The sequence below is a fragment of the Odocoileus virginianus genome, chromosome 22 (genome assembly GCF_023699985.2).
Source record: "Odocoileus virginianus isolate 20LAN1187 ecotype Illinois chromosome 22, Ovbor_1.2, whole genome shotgun sequence".
Classification (NCBI taxonomy): domain Eukaryota; kingdom Metazoa; phylum Chordata; class Mammalia; order Artiodactyla; family Cervidae; genus Odocoileus; species Odocoileus virginianus.
In genome coordinates, this window is record NC_069695.1 from 22,967,088 (window position 1) to 22,994,106 (window position 27,019).

The following is a 27,019-nucleotide window of genomic DNA, read 5'->3' on the forward strand; positions in this document are numbered from 1 at the left end:
CACTTGTAAACAACAAAAATCCCAAACTTTTTCATGAGTTAAAAGAGAAATGCTTTAGATATAATAAGACACTTTTAATGACTTTCACTGACTCTCTCAGACTGGATTAGGGAACCTCTCCATGGTTCTTTGGCACATGATACTTGAGAGCACTTATCTCTGTACAGTAAGTATCTCACCTGCTTGTCTGCTTCCCACAAAGGGCTTAGGACACAGTGGAGAAGAGGCTGTGCACCTTGTTCAATTCTATACCCCAGCATGATTTTTATACAGACTACATTTATATAGTGCTTATATTAAAATACAGAAATTTCAAAAACTATCATGTTTCAGGTTCTAAAGGACATACTGAAGGAGAATAAATTAACTTTAATTAAAGTGAATCTGAAATTGAAACACATTTAAAGGTACAAAGCCCCTTGAGTACTTAAATTAACCATAAACAACCTTAAACCCTAAATGTAATCTTAGTAAGTCATCTGGTTCATATTTAAATTTTAGAAGTAAATGACAAGGATATATATGTATCTATTTATTTATATAAAATAGGCCATTCCTGTTTCTAAGACCCTTACATGCATTTACATTTATAAAAAATGCTTGCTGAACCTAGAAGACCATGTCAATGAAGGAAGGAGGTAGGAAATACTAATACATTTTTTGTATAGCTCTGCACTATCTCTTTAATTTCAAAAAGTATATGCCAGATACAATTAAATCTTTTTCCCAGCTTTACTGAGGTATAACTAGCAAATAAAATTTTAAGATATTTAGCTTACAATGTGACAATTATATATTCATACATATACACTGTGAAAGGATTCTCCCAACAAGCTAATTATCACATCAATCACTATACATATTTACTTTTCCTGTTTCGGCTGGCGGCAAGAACATTTAAGTTCTAGCCTCTCAACAAATTTCAACTACACAATACAGTATTAAATGGCATCAACTGGAAGACACATCATCATTTTTCTATCACTAGGGGAAAAAAAATGCCCTCAATTAAATTAGTACATGCCATTGATCTTAAGACGCACTCTAATCATAGAAATTTTAACATGTCTCTAAAAAAAAAACTAAAACCCTCAGGGAATTCCCTTGCACTGCCTGGGTTCAATCCCTGGCTGGGGAACTAAGAGTCCACAAGCTCATGCAGCATGGCCAAAAGAACAACAACAAAACCAGATTCAATAAAATATACTATCATCTTTATACTTAAGTTAAATTTTAACAATGAAAAAAATTACAACCTGATCTAGTCATCAGAAAAGAATCTTTTACTATCCCAATTTCTTAGATAAGGTAATTGAGATCCAGAAAAATCAGAAAATTATATCAGGTTTCACTGTCATGAGTGATTTGAAGAATGGTAACATTTTAATTTCAATAGTGCAAATAAAGGAGCTCAGAAATAGACCTTAAAAACTGAGCAGCAAAATGAAAGTTTCCTTGAATAGTGTTCCATGTTTAAATTATTTACCTGTCAGTAAGGAAGGCACAAATAAGATTTTTTGCTTCTTTTGATATGTCATTATCATCAGGGAAGGTAAGAGAATTTTTATGGTTCATAATTTTACTGTAAGTTCCAACCAGAGAATCTGCATAAAACGGTGTATCACCTGACAAATTGACAAGGGAAAACAAAAGCAAATTAAGATATATTTAGAGAAATAAGCTTCAAAGGAAAAGTCAATGTTACTGCTTAATGATAATTAACTATGCATAAACTAAAAACATACACCAAATACATAAAAAGAAACACATCAAGTTTGTCAAAACACACAAAGTATGTGTGTTTGGATCAGAGCTTGGATCAATCTGTTTTCTACTAACAAAATCAGCATTGCTTACTTAATGTAATATTCTATCAGAAGAAGCCAACTCTAAGTATGGAGATGAACACCTGTTAGAGGAACATAAAGTTCTCCTTTACTCACCGACAAGCATTTCATATAAAAATACCCCAACTGACCACCAATCACATTCTCGTCCATAATAACCATCGCCACCTTGAGATTTTAATACTTCAGGGGAAATATAATCAGGTGTTCCAACTGCTGTATCACATCGTACCATGCCTTCCTAAATAGAGGTCAAATTTTCAATTAGGATATAAATGTAAAGTGTCAATTATTCAACACAAGTTTTTTCTTAATATAACCTGTAGAGCGTTAAGTCTTTATAAAAAGATCATATTAAAACCTAATGCAAACTTGACAAAAAGTAATACATAGCTTAATCCTATATACATATTATGTACATAATATATTCATGTGTGTACATGTTTACAGATACTTTTTCTTTGTAATAATATTCACTAGAAAGACATAGTGCATTTATTAATTTATTATTTATTATTTCCCACTTATTATTCTTTTATTATTACACCATTTATTATTCCCCCAGTTGAAACAATAAGATGATCTCAACTGCAGAGAAAAAGTATATAAGTCAAGGCAAATATGTTGAGAAACTGACAACAAATCACTCGATAACATTAATACATAAAAGGTGATTTAATTGTTTTTTACTAAAATAGTTATTCAATTTAACTATACTTGAAATAGAGAAAAAAACATTAAGAAGCGACTGTACACATATAAAACAGGAAGGCACACGCATGGAAAAAGGGCATAATAGTGTTAAGCCCACTGATCTCCATTTACTATACATTTTAAACCTCTCTCCAAATAAAAACAAAACTATATATACCTGTAGCTGGTATTAATGCAAGAGAATTATAAATGTTTTTACAAAAGTTCTCACATAGGGCTTTCCTCCTAACCAGTAAATTTCCTTTGGAAATAAATACAACTTTCTGGTTATTCTTCTATGATAAGTTTCAAAGAATATAAACTGTTTCAACTGAAAATAAAGCAGCATACTTGCTACTTCAGCCATGTACATGTTATTTATCATATAAACAGTGAGCATGGATATGTTTTATGACCGAATCCCAAAATAAGTAGTAAGATCTTTTCATGTTTAATAGAAGGCTAAGTAAGACACTAAAAAATACATGTATTACTGAAATCCAGTTTTTATGAAAGTCGCATTTTAACACTGGCATTAGTACTTAGTGCCATTTAAACTAAGCCCATTTCTAGTTAAAATAGTGGACATTACAGTTATTTTAAAAGATTCAGTAAATCTGGCAATCCACACTTCCCCTAGATAGGGGAAAAAATAAAGTACTTATAAGTTACAAACACAACAGCGAAACCATGGCATTTTAGTCCAACAAATAAGACATGGCACATCAATTCTGTACATGGCCAGATACAGTTAGTAATTCTTAAATTCTTAAAACACTTTGTAAAAAGCATCGATCTTGAATTAGCAAAACTAAATTAAAATCTAATTATTTAACCTTATTCATCTTCATACAAGTACCAAAATCTGCTAACTTCAAATGTCCAGATTTATCCAGCAGCATGTTATCAGGCTTCACATCTCTGAAGAGGGAAAAAAAAATAGAGTATCTCTGAAACAGGTCATAAATTGATAAAAATTATATGAGGCAATGATTTTAGGTCAGATATCCTCACTCAGTTTAGGTAAGACCACCTTTAAACTATATGTGCTGTCTCTCCACATCTATAAACTGAACTTCATCAGGGAGACTCTCTCATATGTTATGTCTCAGAAGAAGACATATAATATTCCTTTTGAAGCAGAGTTTGATTCTTCCAAGAGGAAAATCAAGTCATTTGAGAGAGAATAACTATAAAAAATGTAACATTCAAACATAAAAAGTAACTGAAACACACAAGAGAGATAAATACATAAATAACCCTAGAAGAGGGTCTTAAGTCACTTGCATTTTTGTATCCCTGGCACTGAGCACAGCAATTGCACAGAGAATTCAATTGGTGTTTGTAGAACAAATTAAACTACCCTTCTAACAAATAAATATGATCTATTCACTAATCAAAAGCAAATTAATTTGAATATAAAAATTAAAAGCATTTAATACCCTGGAAGATACCTTAAAAAAATAGCTTATACATTTTACTTTTCAGGACACTATATAAAAGCCTTATAATCAAATTAAGAAATATTAAAAGAGTATATTTATATCAACACTAAACTGAAATGTTAGAACTACAAATTTCAAAGTTTTAAATCTTGAAATACCACTTATGTCATATGGAAGAATAGGTGGACTCAGAGTGGGATGTGTTAACCAAATAAAGTACTTATTTTTAACTTCTCTCTTTGACAAATGAGAAATTTTAAACATTTTTATCTTTACCTATGGATAAAACCCATGGAATGGATTGCATCCAATGCAAGAACTACTTCTGCAGTATAGAATCGGGCCCATTTTTCAGGCACATCATAGTTGCTCATTAAATTTACAAGATCTCCACCAGGCATGTATTCCATTACCATGTAGAGATAACGATCATCTTGGAATGCATAAAATAGCTACACAAATATAGAAGAACAAAGAAATTCATTAAGATTAAGCAAAACTGTTTCATTTAAGAATTGTCAAAAATAAAATAATCAAATGAAGTAGTTGTCAACACTGTTTTTAAAAAGGAAACAAATACAAACATAAATAGCACAAAGAACTCTGCATATGTCAAGGAATTATTAACTGGTTATTTCTGAGGAGTTGGAGACTTTTTTCTCTACATTTTCTATACTAATTACTTATACTGAGAATTTTTAAAAATTATAACAGTTTCAATAAAGGATATACAATTTTTCTAAGCAAAGATATATTGTAGTTCTAATTTAAATTGTGCATAGTAGGGTTTAATGTTAAATTTATATTGATATCACAATTTTCCAGTAGTCTAACTAGGCTAACTAGTTAACTAGTCTAACTAGTAGTCTAACTAGTCTAACTAGGCTTTAGTTTTAATTGTCTCTGACTAGCTGTGTGACTAGGCAATTACATAACCTCTCAAATTATCTGTGATTATATCCTTTTTGGGAGACTATACCATATTTGACTTTTATACTTGCTGCCCAGTCTGCATCTAGATGCCTGCAGTTGGCAAGTACTTAATGAATGTTCAATGAAGAAAAGCACAAATTTAATCTATAAATTGAGGATGTAGCTAATGGGGATTAACTGCCTTTCCGGGTTGTTAAAAAGAGACTAGCGAATACTGAAGGCACTTTCTACAGCAGGTGCTCAGTAAGTAACTGCGGCTAGCAGGGGGAACAGCCAACAGAGAAGCAAGAAGAGGGCAACAGAGTCAAAGCAGGAAGGGGAGGTCCATCAGTATGAAACCGGCAATAATGTCAGGCACAAATACATTAGACACCCAGGGCTGAAGTTCAAAGCAAAGCAAATTTACAAAAGAACATTCTTTTTTTCTTTTTTGGCCATGACGTGCGGCTTGTGGGATCTTAGTACCCTGATTAGGCATCGAAATGGGGCCCAGGGCATTGAAAACCCCAAATCCAAACCACCAGACCACCAGGGAGAATACAAAAGGATATTTTAAGTAAACATGGTAAGATTAGAATAGAACTAAAATAAATGAAATAAGCCCTAGAGAAAAATTATAAATTTTAACTAATTTATCTAGGCAGTTATATCTTTAAATTCTTTTTGTACTTCATTTTTTTCAACGGCATTTAACGATTTTAGCTATGGATTTAGCAACTTTAGTTATTTTAGTTATGGATTTAGTAACTTATGGGCTTCCCTGGTAGCTCAGCTGGTAAAGAATTTGCCTGCAATGCAGGAGACCCTGGTTTGATTCCTGGGTCGGGAAGATCCCCTGGAGAAGGGAATGGCTACCCACTCCAGTATTCTGGCCTGGAGAGAGTTCTATGGACAGAGGAGCCTGGCAGGCTACAGTACATGGGGTTGCAAAGAGTCGGACATGACTGAGCGATTTTCACTTTCACTTAGTAACTTTAATTATAAAATATATATTTAGAGGGAAGGATAAGAAACTAAGTGGTGTCTCTTGACTATCCCAGGTTAACATGTACAGTGAATCACTCGGACACCATAATTAAAAAAACATTGCTGATTTGGTGGCAGTTTCCCTATTTACAGACAACGTATCAAGAAAAATAAAGCTTCAAGTTCACAAGTTGTAAATTTAACCTTAAACATTTATGTGATGTTTTAAACTTTTTACACATTGAACATTCCCCATATCAGTGGTTCTCAACCAGAAAGGGAAACTGTTGGTGTCGCACGGCCCCCACCCACCCACTCTCCCCAACACACCACAGTGTCTGAACACAATTTTAGTTGCTAATAGCTGGTATGTGGGGTGGGGAGGGCTGCTACTGGGAGGACCTGGGCAGAAGTCAGGGATGCTGTTACAAACCCTGTAAGGCACAGGACAGCCCCAGCAGCAAAACATCACATGGCTGAAAGGCAAAGGAAAGTTAGTCGCACAGTCGTGTCCAACTCTTTGCGATCCCGTGGACTGTAGCCTGCCAAGTCCTCTGTCCATGGAATTCTCCAGGCAAGAGCACTGGAGTGGGTTGCCATTCCCTTCTCCAGGGGATCTTCCTGACCCAGCGCTCGAACCTGGGTCTCCTGCATTGCAGGCAGATTCTTTACCAACTGAGCTACAAGGGGAGGCCTTACATGGCTGAAAATGTCAACAATACCGAGGCTGACAGACCCTGCTCTATGTAGCCGATACAAACAAGAATAGACATTTCAAGTATAAAAAGCCTTATTATGCAAATCTTAAACATATTTCATATTTTTTATACCAATTGCTATTATGCTTATTCAGGACAGTTTTCATTACATAGTATAAATAAAGAAGCTACAGAATTCATGCTAGGATTTCAGAAATGATCTAGCTTAGTAGTTTTACTCCATTTTTTAAACCAGAAAATCTTATCCCCCTCACATGAAATCTTAGTAAAAATCCCAATATATAAGACACATAAAACATGCAGCTGCTCTAATTGAAGCAGCAAGAGAAAACCCAGAATTATAACCTACCCAAATAACTGCTTGCTCCCATGACTCCAAATGAGGTACCTATTCAGTTGAAAATAACCAATCTAAGTCAACTTTCACATTTTTGAGCAACGAAACTGAGGCTCAAAGTTGGAAATAACCTGGCCACAACTTCAGGTAGGCCTGTGGCAGTCAAGACCAGGACTTACAATTACTGACTTTCTGATGTATTTTTCTTTCCACTGAAAAACTTGAAGCCAATACAATATTATTTGGAGGCCTAGCTTAACTTTTCTTCCTTCCTTTCTCCCATTTTCTTCCATTCCATAAAATGAGAGACAAATATTTACTTCCTTCCTAGAGATGGTTCAATAACATTAAATTTTATGATTTTAAAAATGATGACATATTACTTTTATAACTGCCAATAAATTCTCTCTTACTGTTCACTAAAAAACAAAGTCAGCTTCTCAGATATGTTAAGTTACAAACCAGTACAACAACAATGAAACAACAGCAAAAGCATACCTGAACAACCCAAGGACTGTTAGCAAAAGCCATGATGTCCCTTTCTTCCCAGAAAAAAGCAGAATCAGATCTCTTAATCATTTCAAATTTGCTGAGGAGCTTCATAGCATATACCTTCCTGGTGGATTTATGCCTTACCTTTGAAATGGAAAATAATGAACCTTTCATTAACATTTAAAGATCACAAACAATTTACTAAATAATCTAACATTACTGTCTTGCTGTTTTAACGTCTCTTCTGAATTACCCCAGTAAGATCACGTTAAGGCTTTAAATACCAAAAGTAATGTTAGGAAAAAAAAACTTTATTCCCTATATTATGGCATCCATCCCCTTCTCCACTCTGCTATGGATGCTACTTCCTGTTGAAAAACTTACTATGCCACAGCATTTTAGATGGAGTAGTACCAGGAGTAAAGGCTTCTCTTTTGATGCTTGAAACCTTGAATGCTTGGGGAAAATATTTCACACTACTGCTGAATGAGACTCTAGGCTTTCATATTAGTAGGCAAGAAAGTCTAGAGCAACTTAAAGCAAGACTTTTATAAAATCAATACTTTTCCAAACCATCATATGTTAAACAAACAAGTGGATTTTTTAATTTTAAAGATTTTTTAATCTCATTAAAATAACCTACCAATTGAACTTCTCCAAATGCACCTCTACCAATCACCTTCACTACTTCATAATCTTCAGCTTTCATTCGTAAATCTCTAATTTTATTTATAGTGTCTTTATCTGTATGAAAAGAGAAAGTTTATAATTTTAAATCACTGAAGCAGTATAACTAAAACTGCTTATTTAACATTCAAGTTCTTGAGAAACAACAAAAAACAAAGATGTGCATTAAAAATTATTTGATACAGGTAAAATATGAAGTTGTAAAAGAGAAAAATGCTCAATGTGCTGAGAATTGTTTTCAACAAATTCTGAAAAAGAAAAAAAAAAAAAAAACCAAATTCTGGAATGACTTCACTCTAGTTGTTAAATAATTTTATTAAAATCTGACCAGAATGTTTTTTTAAAAAAACAAACATTATACTACACATATACTGAGGATAATTAGTTAATTAGTTCCTGGTATTTTTAAGTATATATCAACTTTGAACCAAGGGGCCACGGGTAGATATTTTAGATTAATTACACAAATCTTCTTTTTATCAAGTCAGTTTTGATAATCCTTTTAAAAAGATATAATTTAAAATATCAAAGGTAAAATAAACATGCTAAAGAACCACATACTTATTACATTTCTCTATTTGAATGGAGACTTTAACTTAAAACACACAGTGGGAATCTGCAATTATTTATATAAACCTGTCACACTACAACTACAATAATTTAAAATCCCCACTGGGTAGATATTCTAATTCCTAATTTGGTCATAGATTAAAATAGGGCTATTTTAATCCACATGGGTCAACACTGGCATGAGATTACATGGAAAAGCTTCACATTTCAGAGTTGTACAAAATACAGGGCAGCTGTTAAACTTAAGTTCTAGTTACTAATAAAAGCTGCATATAATATCTTGTCTTTCTTTTGAAATGCACAATTTAAACTCGTATTTGTATACCTTATGGACTATAAACACATGCAACAGAGAGTAAACTTTCACACAGGAATAATGTAAGTACATTTAATTTTAGATCAAATATCTATTGCAAATGTATCAGCAAGATATAAACAATAATCAATTTACTGCAGAAACATTTGTGTTAACCATGCAGTCTCTATAGTAATCACTGTAGATATAGAAATGTAACTTTAAAAACATAGTCTCTGCTTTTATGCATTTCAAATGAAACAGAAACAAATAACAATACCAGAAAATGCAAAAAAAGGGCACTAAAGCACAAGCACAGTTTGTGGAACGCCAAGGGTGACACCTAACCTCAGCCTGCCAGAGGGAGATGGTGAGAAAAGGCTTTCTGGAGGCGACAGAACCTGAAACAAGTCTTAAGAATTAAAAAAAAAAAAAGGAGTAGCAGTTAGCTAGTTGGGAAAAAGAAAAGAGAGACTAACGGGCAGATGGGCAAATATCAGCAAAGGCAGAGCAGAACTGTTTGCATTGCTAGGGCATCAAGTCTGTGGGAAGGACTTGAAAGAGAGGCTTGAGAGTCCCAATCTAGTTAATAAGGAGCTTGAACTTTACCTATAGGCCAACAGCTGTAAAATTATTATTTCACCAACAAAAAATATTTTTCACATTAAAGTTTAAAAGCAGTACAATATGAAAACAAATAAAAGCGTTCTGCTTCAAGAGGATCGTGGTGCTGGGTGGTAGCAGAGGAACTGTTTTGTACACCTCTCTACCGCAGTCCTGAAGAGTCCTGTGGGGTCTGCGGGGAACTAGAACCACCACCTGAAAACCACCACTCTGTGCGGGAAGCCATGAAAAGAAAGAAGGCATAGAAACAATATACTCAAATTGACATTTCAGCTACTCCAGCGACTATGTAAAAGATAAATTCAATAAAGGCAAGGCTGGGGGGGGGGGGGGGGGCGGACAGAATTTTAAGAGTACTGTAATACTTTAGATGAGAAATAATGAAGTCATGAACCAGATAATGAGTTATATGATAGCCTATGGAGTTGAGAAAGATCCCTGGCTCTGGTTATACACAGTTTAGAGCCATAAACAGGATATTAAGTCTGTAGTTTTGGGCCCCGAAAATATGTCTGCTGCAAATTTATGTGGAAGTAGAGATTTCACTGCTTCTTTTAATTTCTGACAGCACAACTTACAAAGCTGCTCAACATTACTTGTGATTCAGACAATATTAGTTGTCAAAATGACTTCATTACATTTCAGTTTTGCAAAGAAGTGCTGTTTTGCCTTGTAATTTTAGGTTAAAGCAAAAACTGACGTCCAAAGTCAGTGTTCAATGGTAATTCAATGACAATAGGGAGTGGTTCTCTTCATCAAGAAAAATCTTCATTTTGGTCAGTTCTTCCTGCCACGCAAAATATCACAGACTGGGTGGCTTAAACAGACATTAGTTTTCTCCTGGCTCTAGAGGCTCAAAGGCCAAGATCAAGGGCCAGGGAGTTTGGTTTCTGGTGAGATTTCTCTTTCTGGCTTGCTGGTATCCGGCATCTCTGTGTGCTCACAGGACATTTTGTGTGCTGGGCAGGTGAGGACACTAACCCTGTCACCAATCCCATTTTATCAGAGTCCCACCTTTATGATCTCATTCAACCTGAACTGCCTCTTGTTTGGCCCTATCTCCAAATACAGTTATACCGAGGGGCGAGGGATTCGATAGACAGATTTGAGAGGTACACAAATCCATAAACAATCACAATGAAATGTTACCACTGCTAAGACACTGACTTGCTGCATGCAAAGATAAATGGAAATATTCAGCTTCAATTACTGTCAAAAATGTACAGAACTGTTAATGTGTAAGTCCACAAGACTGAATAAGGTTTACCACTGATACCGTGGTTCAGTAACACATGATAGATCCAAATACTTTCCAAAAAGTACTTGCTGATGTATAATACAAACTGCAGGCTTTAAATTTTAAACATCTTGTGTTTTCACAAGATCTGTTAGTTCAACTAAGCCATTTCCTGCACCGCACACAATTTTAACTACCATCCTGGTCACACGTCTCAGCAGACCCCACTTCAAGTCGTACTTACTGTTTCCTCAACTATCTTGCCTGTACTTGTTCCATGCAGACTATACACAGAGGTTAAATCTTTAGTCACTTCAAACTCAGCACTGATCGCTCACATAAGTAAGAGTCAAGGAAAATCACTCAAAATTATCCTGCTTTTACACTGTCTATTGCTGCTGCTCCCAACAGTCTTGATGCTTTGAGCAACTACTGTTCTTGCCAAGGAGCTGCCAGTCTTAAGTTGCTCTCTCCATGCACGTTTGCTCTGCTGCAGCACTCACGATCGATCAGCAAACAGCTCTGTGTGGCTAATAAGCCACTTGTAAACTTACATAAGGCCCTAACATCATTTTCTTCCTTTATTTTGTAAAGAAAATTCTGCTGTGATGGGATATTCTCTTTTAAATTTTCCAGGCTTTTCTTACTGTTACTTTCCTGTGAGTTGGGAATGTTATGGTGAGTGCTTGTTCTGCTCCTGTCAATGCCCACTGCACCCTTTCAGCACAGCCACAGTGTCACTGTGTAGTAACACAACGCTTCACCCTCTAACTTGAAGAAATAATCCACACTTCACTGTGGTGCAAAATAACAACATTCAAGTTCACTTTTCTTTTCCTTTTTTGTTCTGACATGATGGGCATGCACTGACAATGGGGGAAAAAATAAAATGCTGTGGTATGGTGATACACATGGAATGCTACTAAGTTATAACTGCAGCACTGTGATTTACAGTGTGCTGAGCAATGGTGTGAAGCAGTGAAGAGGTCACGTATGATTTCTGTCACTACTCAACTTTCCAACTTGTCCTGTAGCAGAAAAGTAATCACAGACAATACAGAAAAGAATGAGCATAGCTATGTCCCAATAAAACTTTACTTATGGACCCTGAAATCCATATAATTTTCATGTATCATGAAATATTACTAATATTTTGACATTCTATAAATTATTTTTAAAAATATAAAAACCATTCATAGCTCTTAAGCCATCCAAAAACAGATGGTAGGCCAGATTTGGCCTGTGGGCTGTAGCTTGCCAACCCCAGCTCCGATGGAAACCCAGCTCCCGACTCCACTTTCCCACCAGCTCTACAGTGGTGCCCTTTACCCTCCACCTGCTCACCCTCCAGTGGCCCTGGAAGCGGGACAGGGGAACCCCACTGCCATCTCTACACACTCACCCAGTTTTGCTTTTCATGTTTACAAGGTTATATCTCCCACTACCTCTTACTGTCACTGTAATCTACTCACCCCCAGCTCATCACATCTCACTGCTAGATAATTCTGGTTTCTGGTTTACTAACCTTCTCTCCAGTATTCTCCTCATTCTTCAGGATTTTAATACACCCACAGAGGATACTTCTAATAACCTGGCCTCTCAATACCTTTAACTTCTCTCTCCCAAGGAACTTGTCCTCCACTTTATCTCAGCTGCTCATTTCCACATACTAGATTTTATCAATATCAGTAATTACAGTCCTCCCTTCATTTCAAATCCTACACTCTCTAAGCACTCGCTCAACTTTCCTGCTCACTCCCTCCAACAACTCAACCCCAACAAGATCTCCCAACCCACTAACCCTATCTGGTTTTACTGTACCTCACTGCACTGAAAGGTTCTCTTTATCTACCCAGCTTAAATTAAATTACACAATCAAGTATTATAATTACTCACTTGCATACACCTTTAATGTCTTAGCTCTTTTCTGCCTCATTATAGTTTGGCAAAACCATAATTTTAGCTAAATCTAACTCTATAGCTAACTCAATGTCAGCACCCATGTAGCTGAATATGTCTGAATACATAAAATCATACTGACAGATCCCACTTTAAATCCATAATCGCAAACATAAAGCGTGCCCTTAATTCTGCTTGGCAATCATACATTTCTTTAATATATTCACTCTTCCACTCTACTAGAGACCATAATTCACATTTTCTTTTCTCTTTTCAAACCTCCCACTGATTCTTGTTCATAGTTAATGACTGTGTTGGCTACTACCCTGAAACGATGAAAAGAAAACTGTCATAGACTTACCATTAAATAGACATATTTATATTATATATTCATATTCAACTACCAGCATGTGCCCTCATATATTTGGTTTCTTCACTTTTACTATTTGAGAAAACTGCTTCTCACACCAATCCCTCTACCAGTGATGTCATCCTCACCAGCTCGAGGACATTGATCCAGCAATTCTCCCCTCTTTCTGCTGTGTCACTAGCTTTCCCCTTCCTAACTGGATCATGTCGTGCCATTTTCACTCCCATCTTAAACAAACAAACCTCTTGACACCATTTCTCTCACTAGCTACTGCTCCATTACTTAACCCCACTATGGCGAAATTCCTCAAAAGCTGTCTGTACTCTGTCTAAATCCTTCAGCTAAAATCCTTTTGGGGTAGTCTTTGGCCATTACCTTTCTATCAAAATTGCTGGTCAGGGAGTTCCCTGGTGGTCTAGCAGCTAGGACTCAATGCTTACACTGCCAGGGCCCGGGTTCAATCCCTAGTTGGGGAACTGAGATCCCACAAGCTGCGTGGTGTGGTCAAAATTAAAAACAACAAAAAAGCCAGAATAAAACTGCAAGTCACAGGTGACCACCATGTTGCTAAATTCCCAGTCTTCATCTTGATATATCAGTAGCTTCTGACAGTCTGATGACCCCTGCTATACTTACTCAACTTCCAGGGTACTACATTCCTACAACAGTACCAAGGATAATTTTTTTCCAACATCAAATGATTTCTTCTCAGCTGCTTTTACTGGTTCCTCCTCTTCTCCCAGATTTCTTAATAGTAAATCTTCTCAAGGCTCAGTCTTTCATGATGCATTCTTCTGTGTTTACACTCATTTATTTGGTAGACTTTTAAAAAGCACTGACACGTCAACAACTCCCAATTTTTTTTTCTCCAGTTCAGACCTCTCTCTGAAACTTAAGATTTAAATATTCAATTGCTTATACAATATATCCACCTAGTTAACAGACATCTCAAATTTAATGTATCTGACTCAAGAGGTGTTCTCACTTCACACCTCTATCTAGGATTTCAACATGTCAGCTGATGGGTCAGTTTTGCTTGGGGCAAAAACCTAGGGGCATTCTTGACTCCTGTTTTATCTTTTACTCCACATCCTATCTGGCTGACTCTGATTTTGAAATGTATCTGGAACCTGATAACTTCTCACCCTCTACACTGCTACCACGCTGGCCCAAGCACCATTATGTCTTCTTTGGACTACTACAATTGCTTCTAAACTGTAATCATTTCTTAACTGATTTCTGGTGTCTAACCCTGTCTCTCAATAGTCTGTTCTTAACACGGGGCAGTACTGTTACAACACAAGTCAGATCATGTCACTCCTCTGCTCAGAACCCTCTAATGTCTTGCCATCTTACCCAGAGCAAAAGTCAAAGATCTTACGATGGCCTACAAGACTCTACATGACCTACGCTCCCCATTTCCTTCATTCTCTGACTACTATTCTCATTCCTACTATTCTCTCCCTTGCTTAACCCTCTCCAGCTGCAATGGCTTCCTTGCTGCTGTCCAAACATGCCAGGTACACTTCTTATGGCCTTTGCACTGGCTGTTCCTCTGTATGCCATTTTCTATCCTTAAACATCCACATGGCTAACCCTCTCAACTACTTCTTTTCTCAAATACCACCTTTGAGTGAACCCTATCCCAGTAACTGTACCTAAAACTGCAGAATTCTTGGAACTCCCAAGCCCGTTTTCCCCAAAGTAAACATTAATCTGTTTCTTATGAAATTTAATACTAGCAAAATTATAAAACTGCTAAGCCCTTATTACTTCTAAGACCAATAAGCAGGAATGTGTGACCACCAGATCCTTTTAACAATTTGTGATTGTCAACTGTGTTGAGCCAGGTGATGCTGGCAGAAAGCTAAAATTCAGAGAAGTATGAATTCAGAGTGGAGAAGGAAATGGCAACCCACTCCAGTATTCTTGCCTAGAGAATCCTGCGGATGGAGAAGCCTGGTGGGCTGCTGTCCACAGGGTCGCACAGAGTCGGACACGAGTGAAGCAATTTACTGTGCATGCATGTATTGGAGTAGGAAATGGCAACCCACTCCAGTATTCTTGCCTGGAGAATCCCAGAGACAGGGGGGCCTGCTTGGCTGCTGTCTATGGGGTCGCACAGAGTCGGACATGACTGAAGCGACTTAGCAGCAGCAGCAGCATAAATTCAGAGAAGCACGGGTAGCAAGGATGAAATGGGCAAACTGAGTCACAAGAAAACACTGGAAGTTCTGACAGGCCACAAATTAGCTAATCATCTCTAAATAAGCACAAGTCATCAAAAGAGAGCGCAGAAAGATTGAAAATTTATAGTTTCAGGGTTATGAAAAACTAAATATTTCAATCACATACAGACTCTCAAACTTTCTAGAAAGCAAACAGATGGTTTTTCTTTAGAGTATTTTTTTTAAAAATCATACTTCATACACAATAAATTTTACTTCTAGGAATACATATACATACAATAGAGTATTATAAAACATTTAAATTGTGTTACTGAAAAACAATTACGTAGAATGTTGTTCAACATATGATGTTAAGCAGAGATTAAACTGCATGTGGTATATGAACTCAATTTTCTAAAAACATAAATATATACTGGTATATATATATATATAGACAGAAAAAAGCCAGAAGGGAATATACCAAAATAATAACTGCAGTAGTTTCCAAGTATGGTGGGATTAGAGATTATTTTATTCTTCACATTTTCCATTTACTTCAAGTTTTCTATGATTCTGTTGCTTTCTAATGAGAAAAAGATATATTTTGCCTAGTTTAGGGTCCTCGATTATAAAGTGCATCATATTTTACGTATCACTATAGATTGTAAGACATCCCTGATTATTTAAAAAATGTTTTAAGAAAATGTCAGAATAAAGTATGGCAATAAAGGCTGTGTACAATGCACTATTTGTCCAGTATACTGCCATGCGTTGCATAAAGAAATCCAGTACACCTTGCAAACTTCTAGAGTAGTCACAGCAGTCCTAATAAGCTCTAAAATGATCTAAAACATATCCAGAAAATCTACAATGTAAGATTCAATTCCCTAAATCCTGATTTTGTTTCAATATAACAGTTTATAATAATAATAAATTATTCTATGCCCAAATGTTCAAATAGGATTCAAGCTCCAGGAAGATGGGCCATGTTGTGCCAGTGTGCACACATAAGAGTAATCTAGTTTGAGAAACAGATCAACAAAAATCAAATCCAAACCCCCAACTCCTCAACACAGCGTAAGATGGCTGTTAGATCTCATTCTCCAATCTTTTATTTCTAGATACTCTCAACAATGCTCTGGCAATGCCCAGTTACTTGCAATTTCCTACACAGAGATGCTGCTTCCCACCTCCAGTCCTTTGCAGATGTTGCTCACCCATCTAAAATGACTAGCCCCACTTTATTTGAGCAAGTCACTACCAAGCAAGATCTAATTCTTTATCCATCTCCTCCTCAACCATTCTTGATCCCCTCAATCTGGGGGAGGGGGGTGTCTGGTGTGTGTGTCTGGTATGTGTGTGTGTTTTGAGCAAGTCGCTACCAAGATCTAATTCTTTATCCATCTCCTCCTCAGCCATTCCTGATCCCCTCAATCTGATAGGCTGCCTACCGCACACGCGCCATGTGTGCCCCCCTCCCCAACTCTTTGCAACTCCACAGTGTGTGTGTGTCTCTGTGTGTGAGTGTACGTGTCCATCCCCAACTCTTTGCAACACCATGGATTGTGTGTGGCCCGCCAGACTCCTCTGTCCATGGAATTTGCCAGGCTAACATATCCTACTCCAGGTGGATCTTCCTGACCCCGGGATTGAATCCGTGTCTCCTGTATCTCCTGCACTGGCAGGCAGATTCTTTACCATTGCACCCTGCCTTCCTCCTCTGGGACACCGCTTTTTCTCTATTGTTTCATCTGTCAACATGGCCTGGGGTTGTTTGTATTTCTTCCGTTAGATTGTGTGCTATCATTTCCTGAAGGGTAGAGACCACACTTCATTCATGAATATGTCCTTGATGTATGCATGTGCTCAATGATACTTACTGAAACATACGATATTATTTACAAGTGGCCACACTCACTCACTGCTCTTATCTGTTCAGGAACAACATATATGTTCAGGCACATACATTTACTCCAAAATAATAAAAGTATATTAAAAAGCAATTAATATTTTTTTATAATATTAAAAAATCAATCTTGGGTTATTCAAAATGTTAAACAGAATTTATATGACTTGAGAATTCTACATTCAGGCATCTACCCAAGAGAAATGAAAATGTATGCCCACATAAAAACTTGTGCACATTCACAGCAGCATTTATTCATAAAATCCAAAAAGCAGGAAACAATCCAAATGTTCATCGACTGATGCATGGATAGATAAAATGTGGCATTATCTATAAATGGGGTATTATTTGGCAATCTGAAAGAATGAAATACATGCTACAACAAAGATGAACCCTGAAGAGATCATGCTAAGTCTAAAACTTCAGTCATGAAGGATCACATACTGTACGATTCCAGCTATAGGAAATATCCATACTGGCAAATCTATACAGTCACTCCCCAGGGTTGGGGAACTTGGAGAGAAACGGGAAGTGACTGCTAATGGGTATGGGGTTTCTTTATGAGATGATAAAATGTTCAAAATGTAACTGAAGTAATGACTGAACAACATTATAAATGCAGACAAAAACCAATGAACCGTATACTTTAAATGGGTGAATCTTCAGTACATAAATTATATATCTTTATTGATACAGTAGTATATATAGTGTATATATGTAGTTTTTAAAAAAATCAATCTTGGGTTTGGCAATGATTTTTACAAGCAATAACAAAAGCACAATCCATAGGAGAAATAAATGATAAGTTAGAGCTTGTCAAAATCAAAAACATTTGCTCTGTAAGATAGTATGTAGTCTTCTGGGTCTGGAGATGTAGCTTATTGACGCTCCTCCACACTAAGCATCGACTGGACTGGAGATTAGATTTCAAAGAATCAAGTACGAAAAGGAAAAATGTAACTTTCCAAGGGAGAAGCCTGGCAGACACTATCTTAAAACAAGTGATAAAGGTGAATATTATCACTAATAAATCAGGATGATATCACATATACCAAATATAATGTGATGAGAAGCACAAGTCATCTCTGTGGTACTCATCCTCAAAACCCATAACCCCTGTGGAATTATGAGAAAACACTGGACAAAACTAAACTGAGGAAAGTTCTACAAGATACTTTATCAATAATCTTCAAAACTGTCAAGGTCATAAAAACAAACAAGGAAAGCTTGAGAACTCTGACAGACTGGAGACGACTAAGGAAAAATGGCAACTAAATACAATGCTATATGCTAGACTGGATTCTGGAACCAAAAAAAAAAAAAAAAGGGAGATTAGTGCAAAAACTGATATCTAAGTATGCAGTTAATAGTAATATGCCAACTTTAATTCTTAGTTTTGTCAATGTACCATGGCTACATAAGATGCTAACATTACAGAAAGCTGGATGAAAGGCAGCTTCAGGATACTCTGTACTATTTTTGCAACATTTCCATGAGTTTATTCCAAGATAAATAATTTATTTTAAAACTAAATAAAGAGAATATTTAACATTTGTGTATGAAAATCTGATTTAGTAATATTTTACTTGTAATAACTTCAAACAAGATCGTGTAATACCCTAAGTTAGACTGCATACTATATTCAATTTTATGGCTCCACTAAAAAAATTCTGACTTTTATACCACTTTCTGGTATAAAACTGCATTTTGGCAATACATATATCAAAATGCAAACTGGATGCAACTTTTGACTCAGAAATTCCTGGAATTTACTCCAAAGAAAGGAAGAGCAAGTATATCAAGTTGTATGTACAAAAATGTTAATTACGGCCCTAAACAGTGAAAAACTGCGAGGAACCTGAGAACCAGTTATTACAGAATCAGTTTTTAAAATCATGGCACATTTATTCATCAGACTATGTGTATTCATTTAAAAATACGTGTTATCCATACTCACTGGCATAAAAAGACACTCTACAATATGTGCTTTTTCACTGAACAAGCTATGGATAGCTGACAGAAATGTCCTACTGATTTTTATTTGGGCTGTTCTAAGTTTTTGCCCAAATGACAACATAATCTATTGATATTCCAAAGTATTTGCAGACTTGATTTTGCCAGATACATTTCTTTAAGTATTAAGTTATGCTCATTAAGAGTATTAGTTTTAAAATACCCTGTCTAACCTTCTCTCCAATATACCTCACCAATCCTAGATGTTATTATCTTTCTCCCTCAAATTGCCGGGGGTTAAGGGCATTCTTATTTTAAGCTACATTTCTTGACATATTAATGTGTTTGTTCATCTATTAACTGCTCATTGGTCATTTTTATTTTTTTTCCTTTATACTACATTTTCAGTTACTTTGTCCACTTTTATAGTTTCTGTTTTTCCTATGGACTGGAAAGATCTCTTCAAACATTAGGAATATAATTGTTTTACATATGTTGTCATTTTTTCCAGTTTTCCTTATATATATAAAGTTTTGAAATGACAAAATCTGTCAATGTTTGCTTTACAGTTTCTAGCCCTGTTATCTTGCTTCAAAAAAACATTAAAAAGTCATTCTCTACTAGGAGATTATATACATAATACTTAAAATTTCATCTAGTACTTTTTCGTCTTTACATTGGTTCAAGCTATAGAGGCAATTTCATTTTCCTTGCATGTATCATTTAATAAGCAGAAAAGTATCATGATTTTAACAAGTTTAAAAAATAAGTATTTTAAATTGTGAAGCATGCCTGAGTAATGAAATATTAAGACTTTAAGATGGGGGAAAGAGGAACAAACTTTGTGATGATCATCACTGCCTGTTTACATATATATAAATATCTAATTAAGTGTATAATCCATGAAATGTTGTTTTGGGAAGGAATTTAAGTAGCCACTAGAGAAAAGAGAAACTCCATTAAAATACTGTACAGTAGGTTACTAAACATAATTACTTGGAAAAATAAACACCTGAAATACAATTTTTTTTACAATGATACATGTAATTTACCCTTTAATGCAGTGATTTAATACAATAACAGAACCTTTTGAAAGGGGATACCTCACTGTAGTTTTGATTTGCATTTCTCTAATAATCAGTGATGTTGAGCACCTTTTCATGTGCTTTTTGGCCCTCCGTATGTCTCCTTTGGAGAAATGTCTATTTAGGTCTCTGTCCATTTTTTTATTGGGTTGTTTCTTGATATTTTTGGAAATTAATCCCTTGTCAATAGCAGTGTTTGCAAATATTTTTTCCCAGTCCATAGGCTGTCCTTTTAAGATTTCCTTTGCCAGGCAAAAGCTTTTAAGTTTAATTAGGCCCCATTTTATTCATTTTTAAAATTTCCATTAATCTAGGAAGCAAAAAATCCAAAAAATAAATTATTGCTGTGATTCATGTCAAAGAATGTTCTGCCTATGTTTTCCTGTAAGAGTTTTATACTATCTGGTCTTACATTTAGGTCTTTAATCCATTTTCAGTTAATTTTTTTATATGGTATTAAGAGAATGTTCTGCGGTCCCATTTTCCCAGCACCACTTACTGCAGAGATTGTCTTTTCTCCACCGTATATTCTTGCCTCCTTTGTCGCAGACTAATCTACCATACTTGCACAGGTCTGTTTCCGGGCTTCCTGCACTGTCCCACTGATCCACATCTGTTTCATACCACGCCACACCGTTCTGACTAGTGTAACTCTGTAGTAGAGTCTGAAGTCAAGGAGCTTGGTTCCTCCACTCTATTCTTTCTCAAGCTTGCTTTGCCTATTCAGGGTCTCGTGTGCTTCCACACAAGTTTAAAATATTTTGTACTAGGTCTCTGAAAAATACTGATCCATAAATTGCCTCGGGTAGGATGGTCATTTTAACGATGCTGATTCTTCCAATACAAGAACACAATATATTTTTCCATTCTGCTGTGTCATCTTTAACTACTTTCATCAGTACCTTAGAGTTTTCAGAGTACAGGTCCTTTGCTTGCAGGTTTATTCCTAAGTATTTTATTCTTTTTGATGCTATGGTAAATGGGAGTGTTTCCTTAATTTTTCTTTCTGATATTTCAGTTTTAGTGTATAGAGATACAACAGATTTCTGTATATTAATTTTGTATCCAGCAACTTAATTCATTGATGAATTCTAGTAGTTTTCTGGTAGCATCTTCAGGATTTTCTGTGTATAGCACCATGTCATTTGCAAACAGTGACAGCTTTACTTTTTTCCAATTTGGATTCCTTTTAACACTTTTCTTCTCTGACTGCTGTGGCTATGAGTTTCAAAACTATGTTGAACAGAGATGGCCAAGAGTGAGCAGCCTTGTCTTGTTACTCATGTCAGAAGAAATGCATTTAGATTTACACCATTAAGTATGTGTTAAGGTCTGGTCATACATGGCCTTTATTACACTGAGGTATGTTCCTTCTAATGCCCACTTTGATGAGCTTTTATTACAAGTGGATATTGAATTTTATCAAAAGTTTTCTCTATATCTATTGAGATGATCAGATGTTTTTTACTCTTCAATTTGTTAATATGGTGTATCACACTGATTGATTTCCAGATATTGCAGTATCTTTGCATTCCTGGAATGAGTCCCACTTGATCATGGTATAACATCTTTTTACTTCATTGCTAGAACTGGTTTGCTAGTATTTCACTGAGCATTTTTGCATCTACATTCACCAGTGATAGTGGCTATGATTTTCTTTTTCTGTGATATCTTTCTCTGGTTTTGTTATCAGGGTGATCGTGGCCTCACAGAGTGGGTTTGGAAGTATTCCTTCCTCTGCAAAATTTTGGAATAGTTTTAGAAGGATAGGTATTAACTGGTCTACAAATGTTTGGCACAATTCACCTGGGAAGCCACCTTGTCCTGGACTTTTGTTTGCTGGGAGTTTTTAAATTACTGATTAAATTTCAGTGCTGGTAACTGGTCTATTTGTATTTTCTACTTCTTCCTGGTTCAGTCTTGGAAGATCGTGCCTTTCTAAGAATTTGTCCATTTCTTCTAGGTTGTCCATTTTACTGGTATACAGTTGCTCATGAAAAGTGAAAGTGAAAGTCACTCAATCGTGTCCAACTCTTTGAGACCCCATGGACTATACAGTACATAGAATTCTCCAGGCCAAAGTACTGGAGTGGTTAGCCTTTCCCTTCTCCAGGGGGATCTTCCCAACCTAGGGATCGAACCCAGGTCTCCTGCATGACAGGCAGATTCTTTACCAGCTGAGCCACAAGGGAAGTCCAAGGATACTGGAGTGGGTAGCCTATCCCTTCTCCAGGGGGTCTTCCCAACCCAGGAATTAAACAGGGGTCTCCTACATTGCAGGTGGATTCTTTACCAACTGAGCTATTAGGAAAGCCCATAGTAAACTCTTAAGATTCTTCATACTTCTGTGGTGTTGGTTTTAACTTCTCCTTTTTCATTTCTGATTGATTTGGGCCCTCTCCCTTTTTTTCTTCATGAGTCCAGCTAAAGGTTTATCAATTTTGTTTATCTTTTCAAAGAGTCAGCTTTTAGTTTCACAGATCTTTTCTATTGTTTTTTAGTTTCTATTTATTTTTGCTCTGATCTTTGTTTCTTTAATTCTACTAACTTTAGGTTTTGTTTGTTCTTCTTTCTCTAGTTGCTTTAGGCATAAAGTGAGATTGTTTATTTGAGATTTTTCTTGTTTCCTGAGATAAGCTTGTATAGCTGTAAACTTCCCTTGCTGGGTTTATTTTTTTAATACAAACAAATTCTCTACCATATTTTTACTTTCAGGTTCATGGATTTTTTTTCATGTATACGATCTCCATTACATTTTTGTAGACTGATTAAGATTTGTTTAATAAGTGTGCTTTTCTAAAAGATTCACATAATTATGAATCTTATACCACAAAATCTCTGTTAAATTCATAATGGTTTACAAACACAGCCAAAAATTACTGTTTTCAAATCTGCCCCTCCTCCTCCTTCCATTGCATACCTCCCCCAAAATATGTTTCTTCAAAAATGTGACTGTCACCAAGATAGGTTGATTTAATCTGGATATCTTTCTAACCCCTACTTTAAAAGTTCACCTTAAAATCTTTATCAGTTATGTGAAGATGATATTTTCTTCGTAGTCCTCATTATTGAGATACTATAGAGTCCAGAGAAACAAATCTATATATTTAACTAGGTATTCAGTCAAATGGTCACAGGTTGTCTTTTCCCTTTCAGTCCCCATACAGTCTTCAACACAAAAAGATGAAAATACAGCCTCTAATATAGTCAGGACTGAAGTTTAAAATATTTCATGCTGCTATACCTTAAAGTTGCTATACTTTCCTGAGACTTGAGCTTAATTACTAAAGAAAAAGATCTTATTACATATTCCAGGTATAGTCTTAGATCACTACATGAGATACCTGTCAGCAAAAAGTAATTCAGAACAAAACATTTACATTCAGAGAAATAATTCTGATGTATTCAATAATGAAAACTATAAAAATCCAGATAAATTAATTTCAGCAACATAAAGAATACTATCCTATGAAAACCTACTATTCTCTGTGAAATATTACATAAATACAACTTCAGGAGTTGAAGGTGAATGTCACAACGTCATGCAAATGGGAGTCACACACTATGTACCCTTTTGTGCCTGGCTTTTTGAGGGAAGGGTTCCTGGTTTTTTTCACTTACCACAGCGCTTTTGAGATTTATCAATGTTATTGCACTTATCAGTAATTCACTCTTTCTCACTTTTGAATCCTCCATTACATGGTATACCACAGTTTATTTATCTATTTACCAGCTGATGTACATTTGTGTTGCTTCCAGTTTACAACAATTATAGACAAAGACTCCTTGAACATTCTCATAAGTCTTTGTGTGTATACATACATATTATATTTCTCTTACGTAAATACCCAGCAGTGGGATCCCTGGGTTATGTGATAAATGCATGTATAACTTTATAAGAAAAAGGCCAAACTGTTTTTCAAAGTGGCTCACCATTTTACAAACCAACCAGGAATGTGTCAGTGTTCAGCTCTTCTCCATTTTCACATATACTTGATATTGTCAGTTTTAAAATTTTAGTTATTCTAATAGGTGTGTACTGATATTTCACTGTGGTCATAATTTGCAACCTCCTGATGACTAATCACATTGAGCAACTTTTCATATGTGTGCCTTTTTTTTAGGGGAAGAAACATCCATCCAAATCCTTTGCCCATTTTTAAATTGGGCTATCTTTTTATTATTGAGTTGTAAGACTTTAGATATCAATCATTTATCAAATACAGTAAGACCCTTACATACAAATGAGTTCCATTCCAAGAGTATGTTCATAAGTCCGATTGGTTTATCAGTCTAGCAAAGTAAGCCTAAGGTACCCAACTAAAACAATCCACTACATAGTACTGTACTGTAAGAGGTTTATAATACTTCTCATACAAATAATACATAAAAAATAAAGAAAACATTTTAAATCTTACAGTACCATACCTTAAAAAATACAGCAGTACCAGTTACATTACTGCTGCTTTTACACTTGCTTACAGACACACTGAGCCTGAAATAAAGATACTGTCCTGGACTTAAGAGATTTCTGTACAGTGAAGTACACAAACGCACAGCCACTTGAGAGGATATGCATGTACGCGACAATGAATGCCAGGTATGTGAACTAACCTATACAACTGGACACGTGATCACAGGTTCGCATCTTTGAAAGTTCGAAATTTGAAGGTCCACATGCAGGGGACTTAACTGTATGTGATTTGTTAATATTTTCTCCTATTCTGTAAGTTGTCTTTTCACTCTCTTGACAGTGTAGTTTTGAAGCACAATAGTTTTAAATTTTGATGATGCCCAATTTATTGATTTTTTTCTGCCGCTGTACTTTAGGTATATATCTAAGAAACAACGGTCTAATCTAAGGTCATAAAAATTTATGCCTATGTTTTTTCCTAAGAGTTTAACAGTTTTACATTCTGAATTAATTTTATATGGGGTGTGAAATAGAAGTCCAATTTCATTCTCTCACATATGGATATCCAGTTTTATGAGCACCTATATGAGTTGTCTTCGCAACTATATTCTCCCAGTCAGTGGTTTACCTGTTTATGTTCTTAGCAATATAATTCTGAAGAGAAGTTTTGAATTTTGATAGTATCTATCTTAAAAAAAATGGTTTGTGCTATTTGTGTCCCATCTAAGAAATTCTTCCCTAACTAAAATCCTATATATTTCTATGTTTTATTCTAGAAGGGTTACTAGTTTTAGCTCTTACATTTAGGTCTATGATTCATTTTAAGTTGATTTTTGCATATATTGTAAAGTAAGGTTTGGGAACTGAAATCCCTTGTCAAGTCTGTTGAAAATCAATTGACTGTATATGTATGGATCTATTTCTGTTCCATTTATCTATATGCTTACTCTTAAACTTCATTACACCGTCCTAATCTTAAAATTCAACACTGTTAATCTTCCAACTTTGTTCTTAGTTTCCAAAATTGTTTTGGCTATTCCAGATCCAATATTGCCATATGAAGTTTAGAATTAATGGTTACTTTATAAAAAAAAAGCCTGCTTAGGTTCTGAGACTACATGGACTCTGGCTGGGGAATTCCTAACATTTTAATACTGAATTATCCAATCCATCAACACTGAATATCTTTTTTAAGGTTTTCTCTCATTTGTCTCAGTATATGAAATCATTTTCAGTATACAGTTCTTATACACACTTTGTCAAATTTAATCCCTAAATTTTTCATGCTTCTGCTTCTACTGTAAGTGGTGCTATATTTGTTAGGTCTATTTGAGATTGCTTATTGCTAAAATATCGAAATAAACTGCTTTTTGTATATCAATCTTCTAGCTTACAACCTCAATGATCAGTTCTTGTAGGTCTTCCTGTAGAATCTTGAGGATTTTCTGTACCAAAAAAAATGCTGTCCGAATAAATTTTAATTCTTCCTTTTTAATCTCTATGATTTTTCCTCTTATCTTATTTCACTGTCTAAAACTTCCAGGAGAACAGTGAATGAAATAATGAAAGAAGACAGAGTTGCCTATTCCCAGTTTTTGGAGGAAAGCCTGTAGTCATACACAATTAAATACAATCTGAACTATAGGTTTTTCGTGGCCTCTCTTATCAGGATAAGAAATTTCCCTCCAATTCTAAGTTTGCAGAGAGATATCTGCAAACCAAGAATGAATACTGAATTTTTTCAAATGCTTTTCCTATATCTACTATAATGATATTATGGATTTTCTTTTTAATATGTTAATATGATAAATTATACAAATTGACTTTTGAACCTTAAACGAACTTTGCAATCCTGGTATAAATTCTACTCAGTCAAAATTTTTACCTAATGCAAGATATGAATTACTAAAACTTTTAATAATATTCTCTGTATTTTTCTTCAATCTAAAAACTAGACTAAACTACACAGGTTAATCAGTTTAAACAGTTTAGCTTTTTACCTTCATTTTACTTATTACATTTCTACTATGGCTACTGATGTTCCTATTTATAAAATACAATGTAAAGGCAAACTTAATATTATGAAAGCAGCAATGTTGCACAGTAAAACCAGTAATAGATTTTTTTAAATGTGTTCCAATTCTAGTGATCAAATTATACTCTCCCACCACCCCTCTACTCTCTGTACTAACAAGCATTTATCCTTTTGCCTCCCATCAAAGAACTGGTCAAGCTTCTCCATCTTTTCAGTTCTTCTGTACTGTTAAGTAAGGAGGTGAAGTAAATTAAACAGCACTAAAATTTTCCTGCAATATCAGTAAGATGTGAGAAATTAAGAAAACTTGTTTAAAAGTTTGCTATTCAGAATCTGGCACTATA

The 27,019-nt window shown here is 35.4% G+C and overlaps 1 protein-coding gene across 3 annotated transcripts in view; it reads right to left on the reverse strand.

The window, feature by feature from the left end:
- The window catches only part of ROCK1 (Rho associated coiled-coil containing protein kinase 1), a 118,676-nt gene that overhangs the window by 58,440 nt on the left and 33,217 nt on the right, over positions 1 to 27,019 (reverse strand). For 2 of the 3 annotated variants that reach the window (XM_070452725.1, XM_020881764.2), the window contains exons 3-8: positions 8,076 to 8,176; positions 7,439 to 7,576; positions 4,262 to 4,437; positions 3,377 to 3,461; positions 1,944 to 2,088; positions 1,487 to 1,625 (exon numbers count right to left, since the gene is read on the reverse strand). In XM_070452725.1, the coding sequence (XP_070308826.1) occupies positions 1,487 to 1,625; positions 1,944 to 2,088; positions 3,377 to 3,461; positions 4,262 to 4,437; positions 7,439 to 7,576; positions 8,076 to 8,176 (784 nt within the window). The remainder of the gene's footprint in view (positions 1 to 1,486; positions 1,626 to 1,943; positions 2,089 to 3,376; positions 3,462 to 4,261; positions 4,438 to 7,438; positions 7,577 to 8,075; positions 8,177 to 27,019) is intronic. The other variant, XM_070452726.1, reaches the window with a different exon arrangement.